The sequence below is a fragment of the Battus philenor genome, unplaced genomic scaffold, assembly GCF_028537555.1.
Source record: "Battus philenor isolate CCGP_79_NKW_IND1 unplaced genomic scaffold, ilBatPhil1.0.hap1 SCAF_14, whole genome shotgun sequence".
Classification (NCBI taxonomy): Eukaryota; Metazoa; Arthropoda; class Insecta; order Lepidoptera; family Papilionidae; genus Battus; species Battus philenor.
Window position 1 is genome coordinate 2,536,360 of NW_027181676.1, and position 21,661 is coordinate 2,558,020.

General features: G+C 32.9%; 1 protein-coding gene across 5 annotated transcripts; it reads left to right on the forward strand.

Moving 5' to 3' along the window:
* Nucleotides 1–283: 283 nt before the first annotated feature.
* nsl1 (non-specific lethal 1) lies at nucleotides 284–21,567 on the forward strand. 5 transcript variants are annotated; one of them, XM_068777943.1, is made up of 11 exons: nucleotides 284–452; nucleotides 1,735–1,800; nucleotides 3,311–4,337; nucleotides 6,820–6,946; nucleotides 8,858–9,060; nucleotides 9,828–9,976; nucleotides 11,265–11,474; nucleotides 12,567–12,651; nucleotides 13,574–13,714; nucleotides 14,244–14,322; nucleotides 17,173–17,732. In XM_068777943.1, the coding sequence occupies exons 3-11, from the start codon at nucleotides 3,508–3,510 to the stop codon at nucleotides 17,446–17,448; spliced, it is 2,100 nt and encodes a 699-aa protein (XP_068634044.1). In that variant the 5' UTR covers nucleotides 284–452; nucleotides 1,735–1,800; nucleotides 3,311–3,507; the 3' UTR covers nucleotides 17,449–17,732. The 5 variants fall into 5 exon arrangements, with proteins under 5 accessions (XP_068634044.1, XP_068634045.1, XP_068634046.1 ...); XM_068777944.1 differs by lacking the exon at nucleotides 284–452 and adding an exon at nucleotides 795–828; XM_068777945.1 differs by lacking the exon at nucleotides 284–452 and having other exon boundaries at nucleotides 1,781–1,800; nucleotides 3,314–4,337.
* The last annotated feature ends 94 nt before the right edge of the window (nucleotides 21,568–21,661 follow it).

Sequence of the window (21,661 nt, forward strand, 5' to 3'; positions counted from 1 at the left end):
ATTTACCACAAAAAAATATCATTTATTCTTTAGAACATTTATTTAATAACACTGAGAAACGTAAGTTTTGAAAGAAACGCTTGTTAGAACAAAAAGGAAAATATTATTGCATTATATTATTTCATGAAATTAGGATAGTTAATAATAATTATTATTAACAAATTTATCATATTAATGGGAATGAGAATAAATACATCTTACACAAAATATATTTTTTACGATTATAATAACTTGCTCAACATTTGCTAGTTACAACATTTTAACTTAGGGTACGAGTTCATAACAATTTACTATAACAACTATAATTTTATCCTTAAAATAATTAAATCAATGTAACTTTGTTTACTAATAACAATATATAATTAACGGAGATAATTATACGCCGCATGCTACCGTACCGCATCCTTACTTCAATCTTCCTTTCCCTCCCTACGTAGTCGTTGCGTGCAAAGGTAATAATTTGTAAAAATAAATAATATATATTTAATGCATATATCATTTAATATTAAGTTTTATGTTTTATATTTAATTATTATTTGTTATTTTTAATAAACATACTATGTGCATTTTTATAATTCTGCAATAGTATTTTAATCTCTATCATGAAGTATCTTGAAACTTGTGATATTAGAAATAACTTTTTATTTTATTTTCAGATATTCACTTCATTTGCTTAAAATTAAGTTATCAGTAATTAAATACGTTATTCAGGACATGACAGAAGTATATTTTATAATTAGTTCAACTTTGCCTGTAACTCTTGTTTTGAAATAATTATTAATTTTGTCAATTAAAGTAATATTCTACAGTGATATCTCTGCAGTTCCAGTAAGCTATTAATTGAATTATTTTTTTAATACTCTCGTATATTATTTGAATATGCATATAGATATACATCTTGTAAAACATTTTGTACACATACAGTTATTATGATATTGCTTTTATACAATATTATTAATCACTTATGCAATTAGCTTTATTTCCTCTATTTTAATGTTACTTGCTCCATTTTCAGATAAAATATAAGAATCTTATTAGGAGATGATAGTAAAGTGTTAAATACAAATTTTAACTGAATTTCAAGATGTGTATACAAATCAGTTGAGCTTAAAAATTCTTTTTAATATTTATAATATAATTTGTGTAATTATATTAATGTACATTAAAGTTTAAGAGGTAATGCATCTGCATAATTAATCGGATATCAATATTGCAATCACTTCAATATTAATCATTTCAATATTAATTATAACTGGTTTATAACCAAATAATCACATATCAAATAAATTAACTGCATTGATATCCCTCAAAGGAATAAATAATATTATATCTTAAAACCTTCATAAAAGTTTATCTTATCTTATGTTTTGTTACTAAATTTCATCTTATATTTTGCGCAAAAGGCTTAACAGGAAACAAAAAAGAAAAGGAACCTTAAAAGAACTGACATTATATTTTAATGAATATTAGTAATTTTATAATAACTTTTAATCATTCATCAATTCAAGGAGCAGTCAATAGTATTCTTTTATATGAACAGTGATAACATAACATGAAGAGATTTTAATATTTAACTGAAAGATAAAAGAGACTTAAAGATTTCTGTACATGATCTTCATATAGTACAATGATTTTAAACCTGAATAATTTCTCATATATTTGTACACATTTAGTCATATATTTATGTTTAGTATAGTTTTGTACTTTGCAATATATCATTTGTAAAAATTATAGGAGTGTGCAGTAGGGGATAAAATATGAAAAATGTTATGGACTTCAACACCAATGCATCATACAATGGTAAGAATTTTTAATTTTATATTAATAAGTAATTAAATAGAATATGGACAAGAATTTTAATCAGAAATGATGCTTTATTTACAAAATACACTATGGCAAATGATGATATTTGGATAATAATATTAATGGAATACAATAGGATAAATAGCTAAACATTACAATAGGGTTTAAACTTAAAACCAAATTCACATTTTCTATCAAATATTTTAGTAAAATATTATTGATATTTTTTCTTTTTGGGTAGTATATCTTAATTCTATGTACTATTTAGTCAGTTAATTGTCTTCTGTTCTAACTATTACTAGTCTAGATATATGTAAATATTAGTTATCTTGAAACCTAACTTATGTGCTTTACAATCATTATTAGTCATAGTAGTTGCTAAAATTTTAATTTTATTGTTATGGTTAATCATTTAATGTTCATTTTGAAGCATATTTTATTAATTCCTGTTTTTAATCCTCAAAGTGCAATTAAATGTGACGTTTAAGTATTGCGTAAAACGTGACGCAATGCGAGCGTTTACGGAGTATAGCAAGAAAGATTTGCAGAACAAAAATTATACTACGAAATAAATTCACAGTGATAAATTTCATTGTTAGGTATATAATAATGTATTTATATTAAATTTAAAACAATTTATAAAATAATTCTATTTTCGTAAACGCACCGGAAGTAAAAGTCATACGAAATTTTTTTTTGTGTTCAAACTTCAGATCTGATTAATCAAATTTATTGACTACACTAAAAACATACTTTTAAATTATTTTTTGAATTATGAACAAAAAATTCGTCATGTCTTATATAACACGAAAGATTTCGTCATAATTTCATTTATAAAAGAGCCATTGTTGAGCAATAGCGTGGCGGTAAAGAAAATGCTATCATTTGAGCGATTCGTTTTTTCGAATTTTAATTTTGAACTATTGAACAAATATAACTTAACCTATTTAATTTCTTAACCTTTTTTCATTGAGGTTACGCTGAGTTGTTGTACGGCATAATATTTAGGGTCATTTTATTGTTACACATTTGACTTTACCGCGCAAGTACCAATTCATGACATGTTAGCCATCTCTTTTTCACAACGTATTCGCAGCTTCTAGTGTTTGGTGCGGTCTACGTTTGCTCGCTAAAATAAATTGCCTATTTGAATTGTGTTTCGAGGATTATATCCGCCATTATTATCTCGAACCACCCGTTGTCATTGTTTAAGTGATTAATATTTAACATGTATCCATTAAGTGCAATTTATTTACCGCGACGCATCATTGGCTTCCCCTAAAAGTGTTTTTAGCAGTGTATCGTTTCCTGTTTCATATCATACAGAAACAAGCAACTGCGAACGCTAGCGTACTCTTTTTGTTATCACGTGGGTTAAATTTGGAATAATGCGGATATCTGTAAAAAATAATAACTGTTTACCATCCTCTATTATCGAAGAATGAGCACATGTCGTTTAAATACACAAAGACCGGCTTGTAATCGTTTATAAACGTTGTGATTCCAGAAGCGCGCCGAGTGGCTCTGTGCGTGTCTCGGCCGCGGAACCGGCGGGGAACCGATAATGCTCGGCTCGGATTGTGTTTTAGTACAGTGCAGTGTTGTGAAATTGTGTTAAGTGCTGTTACATAAGGGGAGGATGGTTGATTTGGAGAGCCCGCCCTGACGCGCTTAGCGGCGTCCGCGACGGGCGGCGCCCGGGTCATGGCCCCGGCGCTCTCCGTCGCCTCTCAAGACCCGTTCGACGCGATCGAGAACTTCGTGAAACCACCACCGAGACGGGCGCTCGCGTCTGTCGACAACTTTTCATCACACATGGAGGAAGACATGGGTCTTCAAAACCAGCCTAGCCTTGCTAAGGATTCCCAGGAGATGGAGCAGATATTGGTTGATCTGGGCAGCAGTGATCTCGCGCAAGCTGACTTATTGCAGGCGATAAAAACCTTAGAATCGGGTGGCGATGCCTTGTCTACAGGCGATCCTGATGTTATTTTTCCTTTATCTGGTTTTGATTTAAACGAAACTGTGGACTCTGAAGGTGACGCTACTCCTGATGATAAGATTAGACTCCAGCAAGCCAGGTTAGAGCGTCGTTGCGCTTTTCTCCAAAGACGCTTGCGGATTCTGCAGGCTAGGGCTATTGGTAAAAAGATTTCAGAGGAAGCCGCTCATAGCTTTGAAAAGGCCACTCGTGGGGCTCGTAAAGATGGTGGTGGGAGACCTATGGGATTGAAAGCTTTATTAAAGAAGGTAGAGACCACTGCTACTTTACAAGCTAGTGCTGCTTCTAGAACAGTTGTTGGGCCGAAGTATTATCGTGCAAGCACATCAAAAGGAGATGCCTCCAGGTCTGCCTCAATTGGGATACCCTCAGGGACATTGGCAGGCTTAGAGGACACAGCCGGTGCATTGCGTTCACATCTATCAATGGTGAAGTCCCAATTAGATTCTGATGCAACTGCATCCTCGTCTGGTGCAGAGAGCAATGATGAAGCAGTCACTTATAATAATCCTCATCAGCAACAAATGGCAATGTGAGTGTTTTTTTAAATACTTTGATCCATAGCAATTAACATAGCATAGCAATTATAACATTCTTCAATCACAAATGGTCATATTTACATAAGAATTAACATTAAATTACTATAATAGAGCCTATATTACTATAAAATATTTGAATTGGTAAAATAAATGTAATTTTTACATAAGAATGTTTGTTGGGACTCAAGTGAAATCAGAGTGATGACATTGACTTTATCCATCACTATAGCAGAGAGTATTTGTACATATAGTGTTCATATATACACATATACTACATATATTTTTGTAGTATCATAGTTTTTAATAGAGCAGTTGATAAAATAGTTAAGGCTGTGGGAAGTCACTGCTTGCAGTGGAAGCTCTGTTATTGTGACAATCTTTGTGAGAAGTTTATTCCTAATAGTGGTGGGCATCTTTTTGGTAATGTAATTATGAAATTTTTAGTTTGTAGATTTTAAATTCATAATGACTTGTAAAACTTTTAAAACCTGGTTCGGTAGAACCATTTACTGGCTTTAAAGGAAAAGGTATATTAACTCAATTTTAAATATTGTTAGAGCTTTATTTTTCATTCAAATAGCTGTCTGAATAACTTTTTTTACTTTCATCTTGCTTGCAGTGACCTAATTATGGTGATTGCTGGCTTATGTGGAGTATTTGTAAACTTTACAGTAATATGCTAAAATTAATAAGCTAGAAGTAATTAATACCATTCATGTTTGATTTTTAAATAATCATAGTGTAACACTTATTTCCTATTTAACTTTTGATTGTAGTAGTATTTATTTTTTAAGTAATAGACCTAATTTAATTTCTAATGCATAATTTATTTATAATTTGTAATGCTATTTTATTTACAGTTTTTGTAATTACAAGCTGTAAACAAAATAGTTGTTAAGAGCACCAAATAAATAATAAAATTTACAAAGCTTTATGATTGTATAAAACAAATGTAAACAAATTTGTCTTCTTTGACTTTGGTTTTACTATACTATATACAAATTAGAAGATTTAAAGTTTTTGTTTTACATAACTTTTTTAGTTAAAATTATTTTCATATTAATTTTTTAACTATATAGTTCAAATCGGAAGCTTGGTTCTTTTGCTGTTACTTCCATGAATATAAATGATAAACGAATAATTATGCATTGGAATGGAAGGATTAAATGAATGCTCTCTTGAAACCATCCCTAAATCGGTAACCATAAACGTAAACCAAATATTTCCAATACTGCTGAATTGAAGCTTGCTTTCTGAGTTTTTTGAGGGTCTTTCGCCATATTTTTTTCTGATTATTTTTATAGGATTTTTAACCTATAATGTTGTGATTATTTATACTGTTTGGACTGTTAATTAATTTATAATAAATGCAATATTGGCTCATTATTGTGCTATTTTGGTACTTTATTTCAACTGTTGTACTTCACTCATTTACTATTATATTGCATCATACAGTTTTAAAAGGTTATCACATTTGGTTTTCTTTGTACAAATTTGTATGAATATCAATTTATTCAGGACACATACTATTATTACATTTGACATTATAATTTTGTGAATAACATTTTCTATGATGATATAATATATTGGTAATGAAATTTTGCTATTACATTTTAAAGTAATTTAAAATGTAATAGCATAAGCAATAGCAAAGCTACATGCTAAATCTCTATTTTGAGAAATAAATAGATATAATATATATAAATGTTAAAATCTCCTCCTGGCATCATATACTGTACTGCTAATAATTGTTACCTATTTTTGGAAGTATTTTAGGTTTTTACACCATCTATGCTAGTCTTCAGCTTTTATACAAAAAATATATCTTCAAATGTTAAAAGCATTGTCTAGGACAGGATCAACATGCTAATAGAGTATATCTGATGTGGGGCTCCTTTGTCTCCATTAATTATGATTGCACATGAAGGAAGCATATTAGCTTCATTTACCGATTGAGTGAATGAAGGTTTCTTTAAAAAAACTGAAAAAAAGAGTTCATTGACAAAGATTACCAATTGTAGGGATAATTAAAGTTATCACATATTTAGTACCGGCTTGTGTTAGTACTCATACACTTTAGATATACAAATGTTCACTAAAACTTATTCAGAGCTTAAAAAAAGTGTATAATAAAATGGATAAAAATAGATATCCACTAGAATTTGCTGTCCTAATATTCCATTAGGGGGACCGGAAAGTAATTTCGTTTCTGTTGATATATTTCACAGGAAGACCAATTGATTTTGACGACTCCAGCATTGAACATTTGTATACTAGATGGCAAAAGGTTGTTGATAACAAAAATTAATATTATTTATTAGAAATAAAAACTTCTTAAAATGTAGTTTGGTTTCGGTTCCCCTAATACAAATATTAAAATAGAATTAGGCATGAATATTTTTGTATGGCCTTTCAAAGTGAAAAATATATAAAATATGTTGTCAAACCATATTTACGTGTTGTTTTTTATTCCAGTGAAAAAAGAGCATTATGGACCTGGCAAAAGGCAAGAGCATCAATAGCATCTCGGTGGTGCTGGTTGCAGGCTCAGGTTCAGGAACTGGAGTACAAGATTAGGCAGCATAATGAGCTGCATAAACAGGTACATAATTTATTGTAATTGTGATATACAAGATTTATGGTATACTTTGTGTGAGTTGAGACCAGGTTGTTATGGTCTTTGGCATGTAGGCAGGTAATCCTAAGATTAATTCCTAGCCAATATCAGAAGTTAGGATAGGAAGCAGTTAAATATATGTATTGTTCATTATCATTTCAGCCATAGGAAGTCCATTGTCAACATTGACCTCCCTCACCTTCTGGATCACTAGTAAGATATGTTTGAAGAGGTTTACATCCAGCTGTTTTTATATTTTACAAAAGAGTTTCTCATAGCATAACAGTGAAAAAGGATAGATAGAGTACACTGAGGTAAAAAATCTCAGGGTGTAAAAAAATAATTAAATAATATATTATGTTATGTTACATAATATGTTATAGGTTTTTATATCAATTTATTTAGTCATTCTATACCTGTCCTACCACCCAATTTCAGGTTAACATAGATATATGGCAATAATATATAATAAGCAAATTTATTGCCAAAAATTCTTTTAATAAGTATTTTTTCTTTATACTTCCAATTATGAATTTTAAATTTTTTTGTCTAAAAAACAATTCTCACCACATTTCAATTAAACATGATATATTTAGTAGTAAAAATGGTATAGATTTCAACTTTTACTATTAAAAAAATTTTTACAGGGTATTTTTTAAATTAAATATACCTTATTAAATGATATGGTAATACTTACAAAGTAAAAAAAAATTGTGCTACAAGAAATATGATGCATAAAATGTTAGAAGTTATTTAGTTTGCATCTTTACATGTCTAAACTTGTACAGATGTGGACAAGGTCGTAATATGGAATCAATGCAAATGTTTCGTATAACAATAGAGACTAGATATAAGATAGGCAGCTGCATTATTCTATATCATATTGTACACTATACAGTATGCTAATTTTTAATTTGATCTCTGTGATAAAATTAAAGAAATATGATATCGGAACAAAGTCCTGATACCTGTCTTCAAGTTGTGTGGTCCTCAATCCATAACCTCATGATTACTATTAATCAAACATAACATTTTTGTGACCCATATATGGTTTTAATATCACTTAGATATTAGATTTTAATATCATAATTAAGTCTTATCAGTAATGAGTAATATTTCTTAATATACACCTTCAAATGTTAGCAGTTATATTGTCAATTATTATCTTTTGATTATAACTATCAGTGATGTGAATAGATGTAGGAATATTTAATACCCGGACTGTAATTTATTTTACTATGTTTTTGAAGATTACTAGAATCCTTGGATTATAAAAATAAGAATGTCAATTACCTGTTACCTTAATAATTTAACCTTTTTGGAAAATTTGTAATTGATTTGTTTATATCATGGTATTGCCCCCTAGTTGACCAAGCAGAATTTCACATAGCATCTGCATGGGTATATCAAGAGAGAGTTATGAAATACAATTGTTCTACTGACTTTAGAAAGATTCTGCTCCTATTGGAAATCTCTGAGGAAGGCCTATGTGTCTAGCTGTAGATGTCTTACAGCTGAAATGATGATGATGATGAGCTTTACTAAAACATATAAGATGAAATTTTTTTTGAACAAAATGTACATCTTAAAACATAACATAAATAAACATTTCAAAACGTCTTTTTTGGTTGTAAAGTGTTGTAGTCCATAAAACTTTGAGTACCCATGTCCTAGGCATGTCCAAGATACATGTTTGAATTCATATTCCATAAATTGATATATGTATTTAGATTACTGGTTATTGTAGTCATAATAAATAGTTGTTTAACAATGGGATGACTGTGTCTACAGGTGAGGCATGATGTACTTTCAGTACTTGCAGGGTTAATGCATGCTTGAGAATCAGTTATATAGCAATTATATAACAAATTCACATTTATCCGTTCATTTTTTCAGGTTCGTGAAGCAAAAGGTCCTGTACTGTTGGAAGGTGAGCCCGTTGGCTACGAAGGCTCCCTGCCCGGCGACGATAGTGAAATAGCTTCGACTTGTGCACGCGTTCGCCCACTGAGGAGGGACACCTTTAAAAAGAGAAAACTTTTGCAAATGCACAACCTGCATATTGCCACACCGAAGGCAGCCAAACCTTCTGACATTAAGTAAGTCCTGTTTATATTTTATATGTTTAATATATCTATATTGAAAATTTTAATCTATAAGATGTCACCGCCATAATTTAAAGGATTTTACTTTGTTTCTCATCATCTCTCAAAAGTGCAATATATGTTGAAATGGACTGGTTACAGTTCATAGCCTGTAAGGTAATTGTATTAGGTGCTAGATTACTATACAATTTCTTAGTTGTGAATGACAAACAAATAATTGTTTATGAATGGTTTGTTTTCTGTTACACTTTACTGGGTAATTGGTTAAAGGTGAGCTTTAAAGGAGTGAATGTATAGCTTATTTGTTGTAATGTGCAGTACAACTTATTCAAAAATCAATGGTTCTAGATATATTAAAGATATAGTTTTATTATGAAAAATTCCATTTATGAAGAACCAAAAACTACTACCTAAAAAAATGATTGCCTGTTTTAAAATTTGGTCATTAATTTTGTATTGTTAAATACAAATCTTATAGAATGTTCAAAATTTTATAAAAGTAAAGTAACTGACATGTTTTAAAAGGCATATAATAAAAAAGATAATTTTTATTAATTATTTAAATGATGAAAGAGATAGAAGCATGAAAGACAGAAGATAAAAATTTTTAAAAACGGTATCATAAAACACATATCGGGAAATGAAGATCTTTTTTTAACATCTCAAAAGGAATAAATACTCTCTAAATGACGAGCATTCACCTATATCCAATCACCATATGCATTATAATTGTTATAATATCAAATTGCGTGCATTTACAGGTGTAGCTGCCGGCAGCCAGTTGAGAGCTGTGCAGTGTGCACGGGCCGCGCTGAGGCGACACAACCGCAGGCATGGTCGACGCTGTCAGCCGCCCAGAGATTAGCCCTCGTTGATCCAGGCTACCATCCTGTACTCAGTGACGCTAGAGGTATTTACAGTACCACTATCACTTATACTTATATATACCTTCATCATCATCATTTCAGCCGTATGATGTCCCCTGCTGGAACATAAGGCTCTAAAGGTTTCCAACAGGACCAGGTGCAAACATCTAATGTCTTCCGTCAACCTTAATAAATTTGTTTATCCGCCTTGGAGTTGGATGGTCCTGTGTTGCACTTGCCAAACTGGCGCTGGCAAACTATTTCCGCTTATTTTAAATGCATTTGAAAATTTGAAGTTTATAGATGATGTTAATCATATTATATTAGAGAAGTGACAGAACAATACAGATAATTCCACTTTTAATTGTAAAAAAAGAGTTTTTGATGAAATTCAACAGATTGTTAGGCTGGTGTGATATAAATCTATATTCCTGTAGTGAACAGCCTCTGAAGTTAAAAGTTTGATGCAAATCATAATATTTCCATGTTTAAAAATATTAACCAGCAGAATCTTAATAAAACTCTATACATTTAATACATTTCAGGTCACAGTACTTTCACAAAACATGATATTTCCATACAGTTTTGTCCAAATCTTTATATTTTCGTCCATACTGATCAGTTCACGATATTTCTATTTCTTACATAAGAATAGAATTCCTATTTGAAATAAAAAGCATGCATAATAAGCTGTGACAGTTCACTATTCTATTCAACCCATATTTTTTTATTGAACAAAGGCAAATTTGTTACTAGTTTTTAACCTTTGTGAGAAGTTGGCATCATGGAATTTTCATGTCTTAGTCTGCCACTCCTTATTCCTTATTTAGAGTATTTAAAAGAGCCAAAGGCCTCTCACCATTTAGGGCATACATGTAACAAAATGTGTGGTGGCTGTTTACATATTTTTAATAATTGACAAAGAAAATTGTAGTATCATACTATCTAGAGCCTTAATTCCTAAAGTGATATAGATGGACCCCCAAGGGTCCATAGGGGTCTCAACGTGGGTCTTGGGTTCAAAATTCGTAAACGGGGGAAAACAAAATTTTACAATTTTCAATGCTGAAGAAGTATAAGATTAGCGTGACTTCTACTATCAATGTAGGCAGTTATAGTATGTCAAGGTCGGTGATTTGTAAGTACTTGCATATTTAGCACTTTAAACAGTAGGAATACACTTTTTTCCTTTTCTGGGAGTCCTCTGGAACAAGGTAAATTTTTAAAGGTAGTGCATAAGAAAAAAAAGTCTGGAAACATCTGATCTAGAGAGACCAGAGGAATTTAGTCATATTCTATATGATATTTTACGTAAGTTACTTATGCCCGCAGATATATCGCCGTCTGTGCACATGGCGGCGCTGTCGTCGCGTGCGTGGTTCCGTTCGCGTTGCAACAAAGCTTGGCGCGGCGCACACCACTCAGGGCTCGGACGCACCTCCCACGCTCCGCATGCCCACGCCCACACCCCGCATTCTCACGCTCAGCCAACGCACACCCCGCCGACTAATACTGTGACATCGGTCAAGAAACACCCCACTAGTGAGTACTTATACCAATTACATTTTTTGTGATTAACATATTTTATACTCATATAAATCGTTAGAAGTTCCCACTACAAGCCAGACCACCTCCAATGGTCGTCACGATGACCGGTCTTGCGCTGCGACTTGCCTTGACCTTAATCTATGTTGTCTGTCCACCTAGTGAAACAATATTGTTATATGCTCTATGTTGTAGCATATGAGCTTATATCGTACCATTACGATATGTCATTTCTCATGAACATGATAGTATTATTATTTTAATAATGCTATGTTAGCTATAATATTACTACCCTTAACAGAATAGAATTACATTAAAAGTTAACCAACAGTAGCTAAAATGAAGATATTAATTATAGGCCTTAGATATCTTTGTCATTCAGTAGAAATTTTGACAATTCTTCTCGCCCAGTTATCTGCCTGTCTCCATTTTTTACATAAAAAAATACGTAAAATCTTTCACTTGTATACCACTTCACTTGATACTTGTCCTTTAAAAATAGTTGAATGCCAATTCCGAAATTATTTCTTTATTTCAGTTAATCATGTGTCCTTCTTCTTTTGCTTACCTAAATTTTTCTTCTCTTTCTGATTGGTCTCACTTGCTCTCTAACTGATTCTCAGCAATCGTTTTCTAGTAAACTGTGGAAAAGTTAGCAGGGGAAGCCAAGCTTTTTGATAGTTTGAGCCATTGTTCGAAATTTGAAATTTTTCGCGAACCCCGATTTTACACGCTAACGAATATTTTTTTTACTAAAATTATATTTATTAAAATTATATGACAAAAGTATAAAATGTGTATTCAAGTTACATGTACTTATAATACTTATGATGCCGGTTAATTAAATATGATTGGTGTTAGGATTTCACTTATTTTATGTTGGATTAATAATAATTTTTATTATTTCATACTGACTAGATGTTGGTGCAGTATTATCTGCCTATAAATGTTAAATCCTTTGTAAATTTAGACAAACTTAAATAATTGTAAGAGTTCTTATTAGATTAGTTCTTATAGAGATTATGTAATCTCTAATTTTGGAATAAATGGAGAGATTCAACATTTAATTTCTATATCAATATTTTTCAGGATTGAAAAGAGGCAGACCGCCCTTATCCAGAAAGATTAAGGAAAGGGAGAGAGAAGACGAAAATTCGACCTCTGGGAAAGAAAGGTAATTGTTATAAAATAGATGTTTTAAATGTAAGATTTGTAATCTGTTATTATAATAAATGGTTATTATCCATAGTCTAACGCTAATAATTGCTTATAATAAATTATATAGACGAATTTTTATAAAAATGTGGGTATAAATGTGTATGGTTATACAAAAACAAACTCATTGCATTGCAAGCTATATTGATTTCTTATGAAATCCCAGGAAACCCGTGATGTCAGAGGCTCTCTGGAGAACCGAAGAGTGACAGTCCTCTATGATGCAATTTGATATACTGGAGCATTTGTATATGAGCAACCATCTCCTATTTCACACAGAAACTGTCCTTTATGATATCTCTTGTCTCTCAATGGGCATATCTAATGACAGACTAGGCCTAGATTAGATATTAGAGAAAACACGATACAATTATATACACTTGTAATATTTTATGTCACATAGTAACTGCTAAATCTACTTACTACAAAATCTCTTAAAACAATGATGAAAAACTTCATGAAATAAAAGTTCAGTTTTAGTAGTCAACTTTGATACATTGTTCGTTATTGTTTTATTTGTACTTTGTGTGAACTGTATAAGAAGTGCTTATAAATTTACACTTCATAGTACACAAAAATAACAAAACTAAAATACATGTAAAAGAAAATGTCATAAAATAATAGATAATTAAATGTTAAACAATTTATTCAGTGGTGGTGATACAACATGCTGTCTCCACCAACCTTTGACTGGAGATATGAGACATGAAGGAAATGGCAGTTAGAGGGTGTACACATAAATATACATGTAATAAATTTTCTTTAATAAAGGTATTCTATAAATAATAAGTAATAATTACTAGTCAATATCCAACATTAGAAGCCAAGAAAGTATCTTATTACAGTGACAACAATTAAAAAATAAAAATGATTGTGATTAGCCGAGCACGCGGTCGGTCCAGCACGGAGACGCGCGCCTACCGGCGGCCCTCCTACGACATCGACAACATCGTCATCCCGCAGAGCATCGCGGCCAACACGCGCCCGGAGATACTCACATACAAGGAGATCATCACGCCTAAGTGAGTTCTTTTCTCATACAAAACTAATGATGTTTTTATTTATGTACATATACAGGTATCCTGTAAGAAATCCATAATCCCGGTGTGCCGAATAGTTTAGCAGTACATGGCGGTTGCAAATTATTAATTTTTTTTTTGTTTGGTGTTCCTATTCCTCACAGGCATTTTTAATAGAAATGTTGTGGTTAATTGTATAACATCCAAAAAATGATTTTTGTGAATAAAAAAGAAAGTAAAGAAATATATTTTGACAAAATTTTGAAAGCCTTTGGACAAAATGCATGAAAACTTAAATGACCAACAAATGCTAATATATGTGCAGTCACTAGAATACATAATGATGTAATGCATTTGTATTTACTATAAATATGCAGTATTGGCTATTAAAAAGGAAACAGTTAATTAGGCTGAAGAAATCTTGTCTTACATTGTAAGAAATAGACTGTTAAGTGGTACATCATCTTTTTGTCCTATGAAGATTAGAAAGCTGCTCCAATTCTATGCATTCATATATATAATTTTTTTCCAGGTGGAGGGTTATGGAGATACCTGATGCTCCGCTCAATAATGGAGTTATGAAGTCTAATCGAATATCAATGGAAAGTGAGGTATGTTTATAAAAATGTTAATGTACAATAATAATTTTCATGTATCATAACATTTTAATGTTATGGAAATAATAATTATTATACAGTTAATAATTATTAAAATTGTAATTATAGTTATTAAAATACACTATTATTTTTGTTTCGTCTCTTCACCACAGAGCCTTTTGGCAAAAGCCTCCCCCATTGACTTCCACTTGTTCTTGTTGATTGTTATCCTAGTCCCTGTCCTCCCAGCGATTTCCACTAATTTGTCCGCCTATTGCTTGAACTGAACCCTTGAACTCTTCAGTTTTACGGCACTTTACTCAGCCAATGTATGTCCCACTCAATTCGATTTTCTTTATTTTGTATGTCGTCTCCATCAACTATGTTTTGTCCCTCGAATCTTGATTTCTCACTATCAATAAAAAATAATTGCTGTTTAACAAAGCACTATACCTGGCTAATTCCTGGCGATAAATATTGCACATCAACCTTTGGAAAGAGACATAAGGTACTGTACTAGGTAGAGGAGAGCTAGTAAGGATGAAATAAGTTTTTAGTCTGGTGTGCAGTTTAAGATAACATTCAAAGTAGTTAGATAGGCATTAATAAAATTAACACAGATAAAGGAAAAAATGGATGATGATTATAATTTTTATTCATATGTATTTTCATTTACATTATCATAAGTTGGTTGATGTCTTATGATTCTCTGTGTATGAATGTTGTTGGCTGCTGGCCTAGGTAGCTTTTACAGCTGAGGTCACAGAATGGAAGGGTCTATAAACTTGCGTAAAAATTTAAACTAGGCAGAGGTATTCCAGTTTGCATGACATTTGTATGAAAGCAGCAGTTCTACACATGTATGTGTGTAATGTTATGTATGTGAGTGCGTGGTTTTGGATGGCTGCGAGGTGTATTTGGCAATTTGCAGTAGGATACGGATGAATGATTAAATGAATGAAAAAACTGTGCCTTTTCTGACTGGAAAATGAAGAATCCATGCAAGTTCAAACTGGCTGAGAACATAGCGAAAATCGCGAATGGAACAGGATAAGATGGGTCCTAATAGATAGGATCAAGTGACATTTAGGAATTGCTTGAATCGTAAGATCAAGATTTGTCTGAAACCAACTTGAAGGAAATGAATTCACAGCCCATTGAAGAAGAGACCTCAACATGCACTGAAAATGTAACATTTAATTTAAAAAATCTCAGTGAAGGTTTACGAATGGCAAATGAACTTTGCAATTTCTTTATGAACATTTATCAATCTATGGAAAGAAGCCTTATTTTTAAAAAGCAAATTGCTAATGTAATAATTAATCAAAATGTTCAAAAACTTTGATTAAATTTTTTTTATGTATTTATTTTTTTCACTTAGGAACGTATTCCCTACATTCCTATATTAATAACCATTCCATATTCATTGTTTTTGTATTCACGGCATATTTTTGTAACTTAAACCCCACATATAAAGAACCCTTAATGAATACTGGGTGGGAACAGGAATTAGTAGTAAAAATTCTTATGAAAAAGAACATGGATATATTTAAAAATTAGAAAAGAAATGTATGTTTTTTATAAATTACATCATTTATATGACTAACATTTTGATTTTTGTACTCTTTTTAAAGCTAGAGTGAAAATTTTCAAATGCTCTGCAAAGAGAATGCTAGATGGCAGATGTCTTTGCAGCTTATTTGTTTTATGGATGTAGATACTCTTTCAATAACCCCCCTTAAAAAAGAAGTCTGAAGATTCCTGGGTGGCCTTGGCGTGTTATCTCGTGTGGAAATCTGCTTTGCCGGAAACTTTGACCACCAGCTGGGACACATTGTATGTGTGACAAGTTACTCCAACTTGAAACCAGCAGGCTACAAATGTAGCCTGCGAATTCCAGCAGCATTAATGCCAAGTGTTCCTGTGATATTTTCACATTGCAGAGTTAACAGTCACGGTCACGAGAATGGTCCAATAAGTTCTTTTGATATATGACCCGGTCATCGTGGCGATTTTTGAGAGAGATGATTTAACTTTAACGCACTACGCACGACACCACTGTGTCGTCCAGCATCACCAAAGTGGTGTCGTGTGCAAAAAAGCGGCCAACGGACAGTGACACCACAGTAATGTCGCGCGCAAAATAGTATAAATAGTATCGCTGAGTTCTGTTGGTGTTTTGTTTATGTAACAATAAGTTACACATGTGAAAAAGTTTTTGGTTTTTATTAGTGCTTGTACCCTTTCATCATGGCAGACGAAATAGACGACACGATTATTTATGATGAATGCGCGGTCTTCTTGTCTGACATTCCGGACGATTTGGCCGATTGGGAAGAAGACATTGGAGATGAAAAAAGTGAAAGTGGAGCAAAATCGTTGAAAGATAGTGAAATATTTACAAGGCGAATTTAATGTTGCATCTTGGGGACTGTTTTGCTTCATATCATATGAAAGAAAAATACTGAATATCCAAGAGAATGGAAATAAACAAATATATAAAACAAACAAATTTTGTATTTATTTACGTATGTATATCTTCGAAATTTCATGATAGTAATTGACCAGAGTTGAGAAAGCATAAGAACTAGCGATGAGTTGATTAAAACTTTACAATTCTTAATTTCCCGATAATGTCAAAAACGGCCGGCGATAAGCCAAGTAATCCGAATTAGCGCTGCTGGCCTCAAGCGAATAAATTTTTACGAAACGTGCGGACGGTTAACATACAAACTTTTATTAAAACTTGTTCTCTTTAGGTCGATCTCATAACTTCAAAAAAGAAAGTAGTTTAGGCTTATATTTACAAATGCTGGTAAAATAATTTCGATAATATCAATAAATGCCGTGGTTTATTGGTTGCAGGAGGAAGACATATCGGAGGCGGCAGTGGAAGCACGGCACACGCGGGCGGAGGTGCGTGAGCGCAACCGGTACATGCGCAAGCAGCGCACGCGACGCTCGCAGCACGAGGATCCTGCGACACCCCCACTGCCGCCCCCTGCGCCTCCGGCACCGCCGCCACAGCCCGCGCCCCCCGCGCTGCCCGACCCGCCGCTCTCGCCCCCTGCCATCGCGCATCACATGCACGAGGCTAGTATCATCGGCACAATACACACACCAATTATCCTACAAACCTAACCAACAGTTGCAAATATTCTGAGGAAAGTAGTTCCATGAACCATGGAATTTCTTCTCAGATGCTGTGTCAGTCTCTAGTGTGCTCCTTAAAGTGAAGTTAGCTCCACTTGTGTCCAAATGTTTATGGAGCACAGGGTATTCTCGGTGTACCTATATTGCAGATGAAAGAGGAATAAAGGGATAGAAGAAATAAAGAAGCTTGAAAGAAGAGTTTAAAAATATAACTTAATGTGAAAAAAATCATTGAAATACTGTCTTGTCATGATAAGCAAACAAGAGGCCAAAAAAACGGTGCCATGAAAAAAATACCTACAGTTGCATGGTAGATCATATTAGATAGAAGTATTGCTGCAATTTCTTTAGACATTTTCGTAGTGTTGGCTAGGTAATAGCTACCAACCAAATCGAGAGTCAGTCCTATTGAACGCCCTTGTGTCGAAATGCTAAACCAATATTATCGACGAGTCGACCGCCCAAGCTGAGGTTCAGTCGAAGCGATCTAAAAGCTCAGAGGTAAAACGGTAGTACGAAGCGGCCAATGCCATGGCTCTCTCGGGAGCCCTTCAGCTTTGCTACCTTAAAAAATGTTTTAGGTTAGACGCTCTTTGCGCCCAGCTGCCAGGAACCCGCGGAATTGACAAATGTCATTTGGGCAGTAGTAATAGTCCGGCCAACCATTTCATCCATAAAAACCTCTGAATATTATTTTTATATTATAATATAATTTTAGATTTAAACTACTAAAAATAAGTTTTAAGATATATTGTGGAAGTTCATTGTAAATATGTACACTCTGAGAGACAAATTCAGAGTTTGATTATTTTTATTTCTTATGTTTGTTTTTTATTGTACACTAAAGTGTCTCTGCATCATTTGCTATTCATAATTAAGAGAACATCAAATAAATAACAACACTATTATTCCAGACAGTGAGACCATACTCTCCGCGACAGTTTCCTCTTCCGGACTCCACGTACCAAGAGATGCTGTCAACCATGCCCCGGGAGTATCGGCCGTCGAGCCCCTCTCATTGGGGCAGTTCACCTCCGCTCTCGGCGGCGCCTTCCCCACCGCAATCCAACGCTGAGTTCGAGGAGGACGTGGACATGGAGGACGAGAGCACCTTGTCTCCATTGTCGCCTATGGTCTTCGATGCGGACGACCCTGATGACACGGAATGGAACCCTGGTGCAGAGAGAGTCGACCGAAGAAAAAGCGGATTGAGATGAAAGTAAATACACTAGCGATTTTAAAGTGTAGCATAATTTGTTAACAGAACTGAATTGGAATTGCAGTTGCCTGTTCATATGTGGTGCTCATTATGATGGTATTTACTTATAATTGGTCTCGTGAACGCTTACGAAAGTATAGCGTTTCAAATGTAATATTAGGCAAGGCATGAAATAAGAAAACTACTTGACAAATTGATGTCAGTAAAAATTTATGTGATTTTTGTCATGGTTGTACGATGTGACAAAATTCTTCTTTTTTCAGCAGATAGACGCCCACCCAAGGCATAATTTTCCTCCGAAGATCCATCCGCATCTAGCCACACAAACTAAGTCGTTATTCGACCTAGAGCGGCTCGTGTCCCTTACTAGAGAAAGAACTTTTCGGTCCCAACGGTCATCGGTAGCACGCGCGATGTGCCCCGCCCACCTTGTGTTGGTGACCTTGGTTTTTCTGCTGATCTCATTTTTGATTCGATTTCGCAGCGAAACTCTGAAGCTTTCCATTACTCTCTGAATGAGGAAAATGGAAATGCGTTCCGAAAAATGTTTATTTTGAGAAATAAAATACAGCACTCGCATTATTGTGATAAAGATTCACGGAAATTAATTGACCAAATTATCACCTAATGTTTATATGACCACTAGCTTAAGAGGAAGCTAAAATAAAATTCGTCGTAAAAAAAACCTTAACTATACTGGCCATTTGAAGACCCATCCGACAGTATTATTGCATGTAGGAAACAGTTATTTAGGACCTAAAAACTAATTATCACCCGAAAATAATTAAATGAAAAATCTGTGTAAAATAAACGAAATCAATTTAAATAAATTAAAAAATGTCCACCGATATTTGATTCGGTATATCTCAACAAAATTAAGGATGTTGCTTTTATTAGAAAAAAAAAACATTTTTAATGTATAAAACTGAAATAGTTTTATAAAGTCCTAACACAGTTTTAATTAGGTCATATATTTTTCTCAGTTGTAAATAAACGTAAAAATTTTATGGATGTTATCTGGTTCATTATCATGTCAGCGGATAGACGCCCACTGCAAGGCATAGGCCTTCACCCATAGATCGCGGCGCTGACTGGTCTTGCGTTGCTCAAAGCTAGCAACTTTCCGTGACCATGACTTATATTACTAGGAAAAATTTAAGGCTGTGGTAAGCCTTATGGAAGGATTTCATTATACCCAACCCTTCCAAATAGTCAATAACTCATGTCTACTGGCGGGTGGAACCCTAATAAGGATCATGTAATGGTTACACATGTTTTTAAATTTCTTTTGTAACACTTACATGGAGGGTAAAATGAAATATTTGAAGCTACATTAAAAAAACTTTATACAATGAGAATTAATTACATTATTTTAGGTTTATAAATATGCACAAGTGCATTATACTCCAACTCGCTGCAACTGCAATTCATTTCTCCTTATCAAAATGACATGCTTCCTAATTAGGAACTGAATTGGCTTGTTTTTTGTTTTTTCTTTTTTTTTAATTCTAGCCGTAAGCGAATTTAGGCAACTTTGACTATTGCTACTACCACTAAAGCTTTATTTAATGTTAATAAGAGGCGTAATGAGTTTTATACTCTTGTAAAAACTGTATGATATAGTGTTAAAGTACTCCAATCCCAGTAATGTAACATGTAAATAAAACATCCAGTGTAGTTGATGCCCTACATTCCTGCATATGGTGAACCTTATATACTTTAAGTTAAAAAGGAATTAATTATATCTTGATTTCTCGATTATTATTTTTTTAACTGATTAATGATTTATTGTAAATTTCAAACGAAAATAGAGTTCAAAAGTCAATTCAAAGACACTAAATTCGTTTAATTCTAAATACACTAGAGTTCTCATTTCACTAGAGATATAAATGTTAGATGAGGCCTCCACACAACACTGTATATTCTAAATGTGTATTATATAAGGTAGGTTGTAAGATGTAGTTTTTATAGCCCACGATAACGCAAAGCGGATTTGTAAATATAATGTATTGGGATAGCAAACATATAGACTGTACACGGGAATGAATGTCTAGAATCTCTATAAGAGTTACTTCCCGGGTGGTTTTTTTATATCTTATTTCGAAATTTGACAAATGTAGTTAAAATTGAATATTTTAGATGTGAAATTATTTTGATTGGGTGTTCACATCTGAATTGGCCTGGTAAACAAACGTGTTTTGAGGCACAAGATATATATTATCAATTTACCATCAATATGTTTTTATTTCATACACTAATCTTTATGAGCTTTAAATTCGCCTCAATTTAATATGTATGGTGAGAGGAAAACTCATCATAATAGTGTATAATGAACCCAATTTGAGGTTCAAGGAAATGTGATACATTGCATGGACGGTGTGTGTATCTGATGTGTTTTGTCTTCTCTTTGATTCGGGTTATAATTACATTTGATTTATCTAAAATTATAAATGTTTTGAATCATTTTAAACTCTTGGCTAATTGGACAAATATTTGGGATGAAGCTATTGAAACCGAAGATTGGAAAATGTATATTTAAAAGTTACTTTTAAAATAATTTTAATTTACATTACATATTGTCTACAATTTTAATGCTTTAACCTTTTTTTACATATTAGTGTCTATAAAATTTTAACTAGTCTTTATTGCCTATAACCCGATTCAATGGATATGATGCATATTGTTAAGTATTTGCTGTTTCATTTGTATAAAGGGGTGAGTAAATTGAATGAAATGTTATTTCTATTGTTTCTACTTCAAAAAGAAGCCAAAGTCTTCTTGTTATTGCTAAGCGTAGACTAGAATTCGATGTGACGACTGGTGTCCAGCGCTTGATGATAAGAATGTGTTTAGTGTATGCAGAAATTAAAGTTTAAAGTGAGGAGTTACGTTTACTTTTATTTGTGTGTTCCAAAACCCTAAGGCCTTTTGCTCACGTCGAGAATCACTGCAAGAAATAGTAAACTTAAAAAAGAAAGAAAA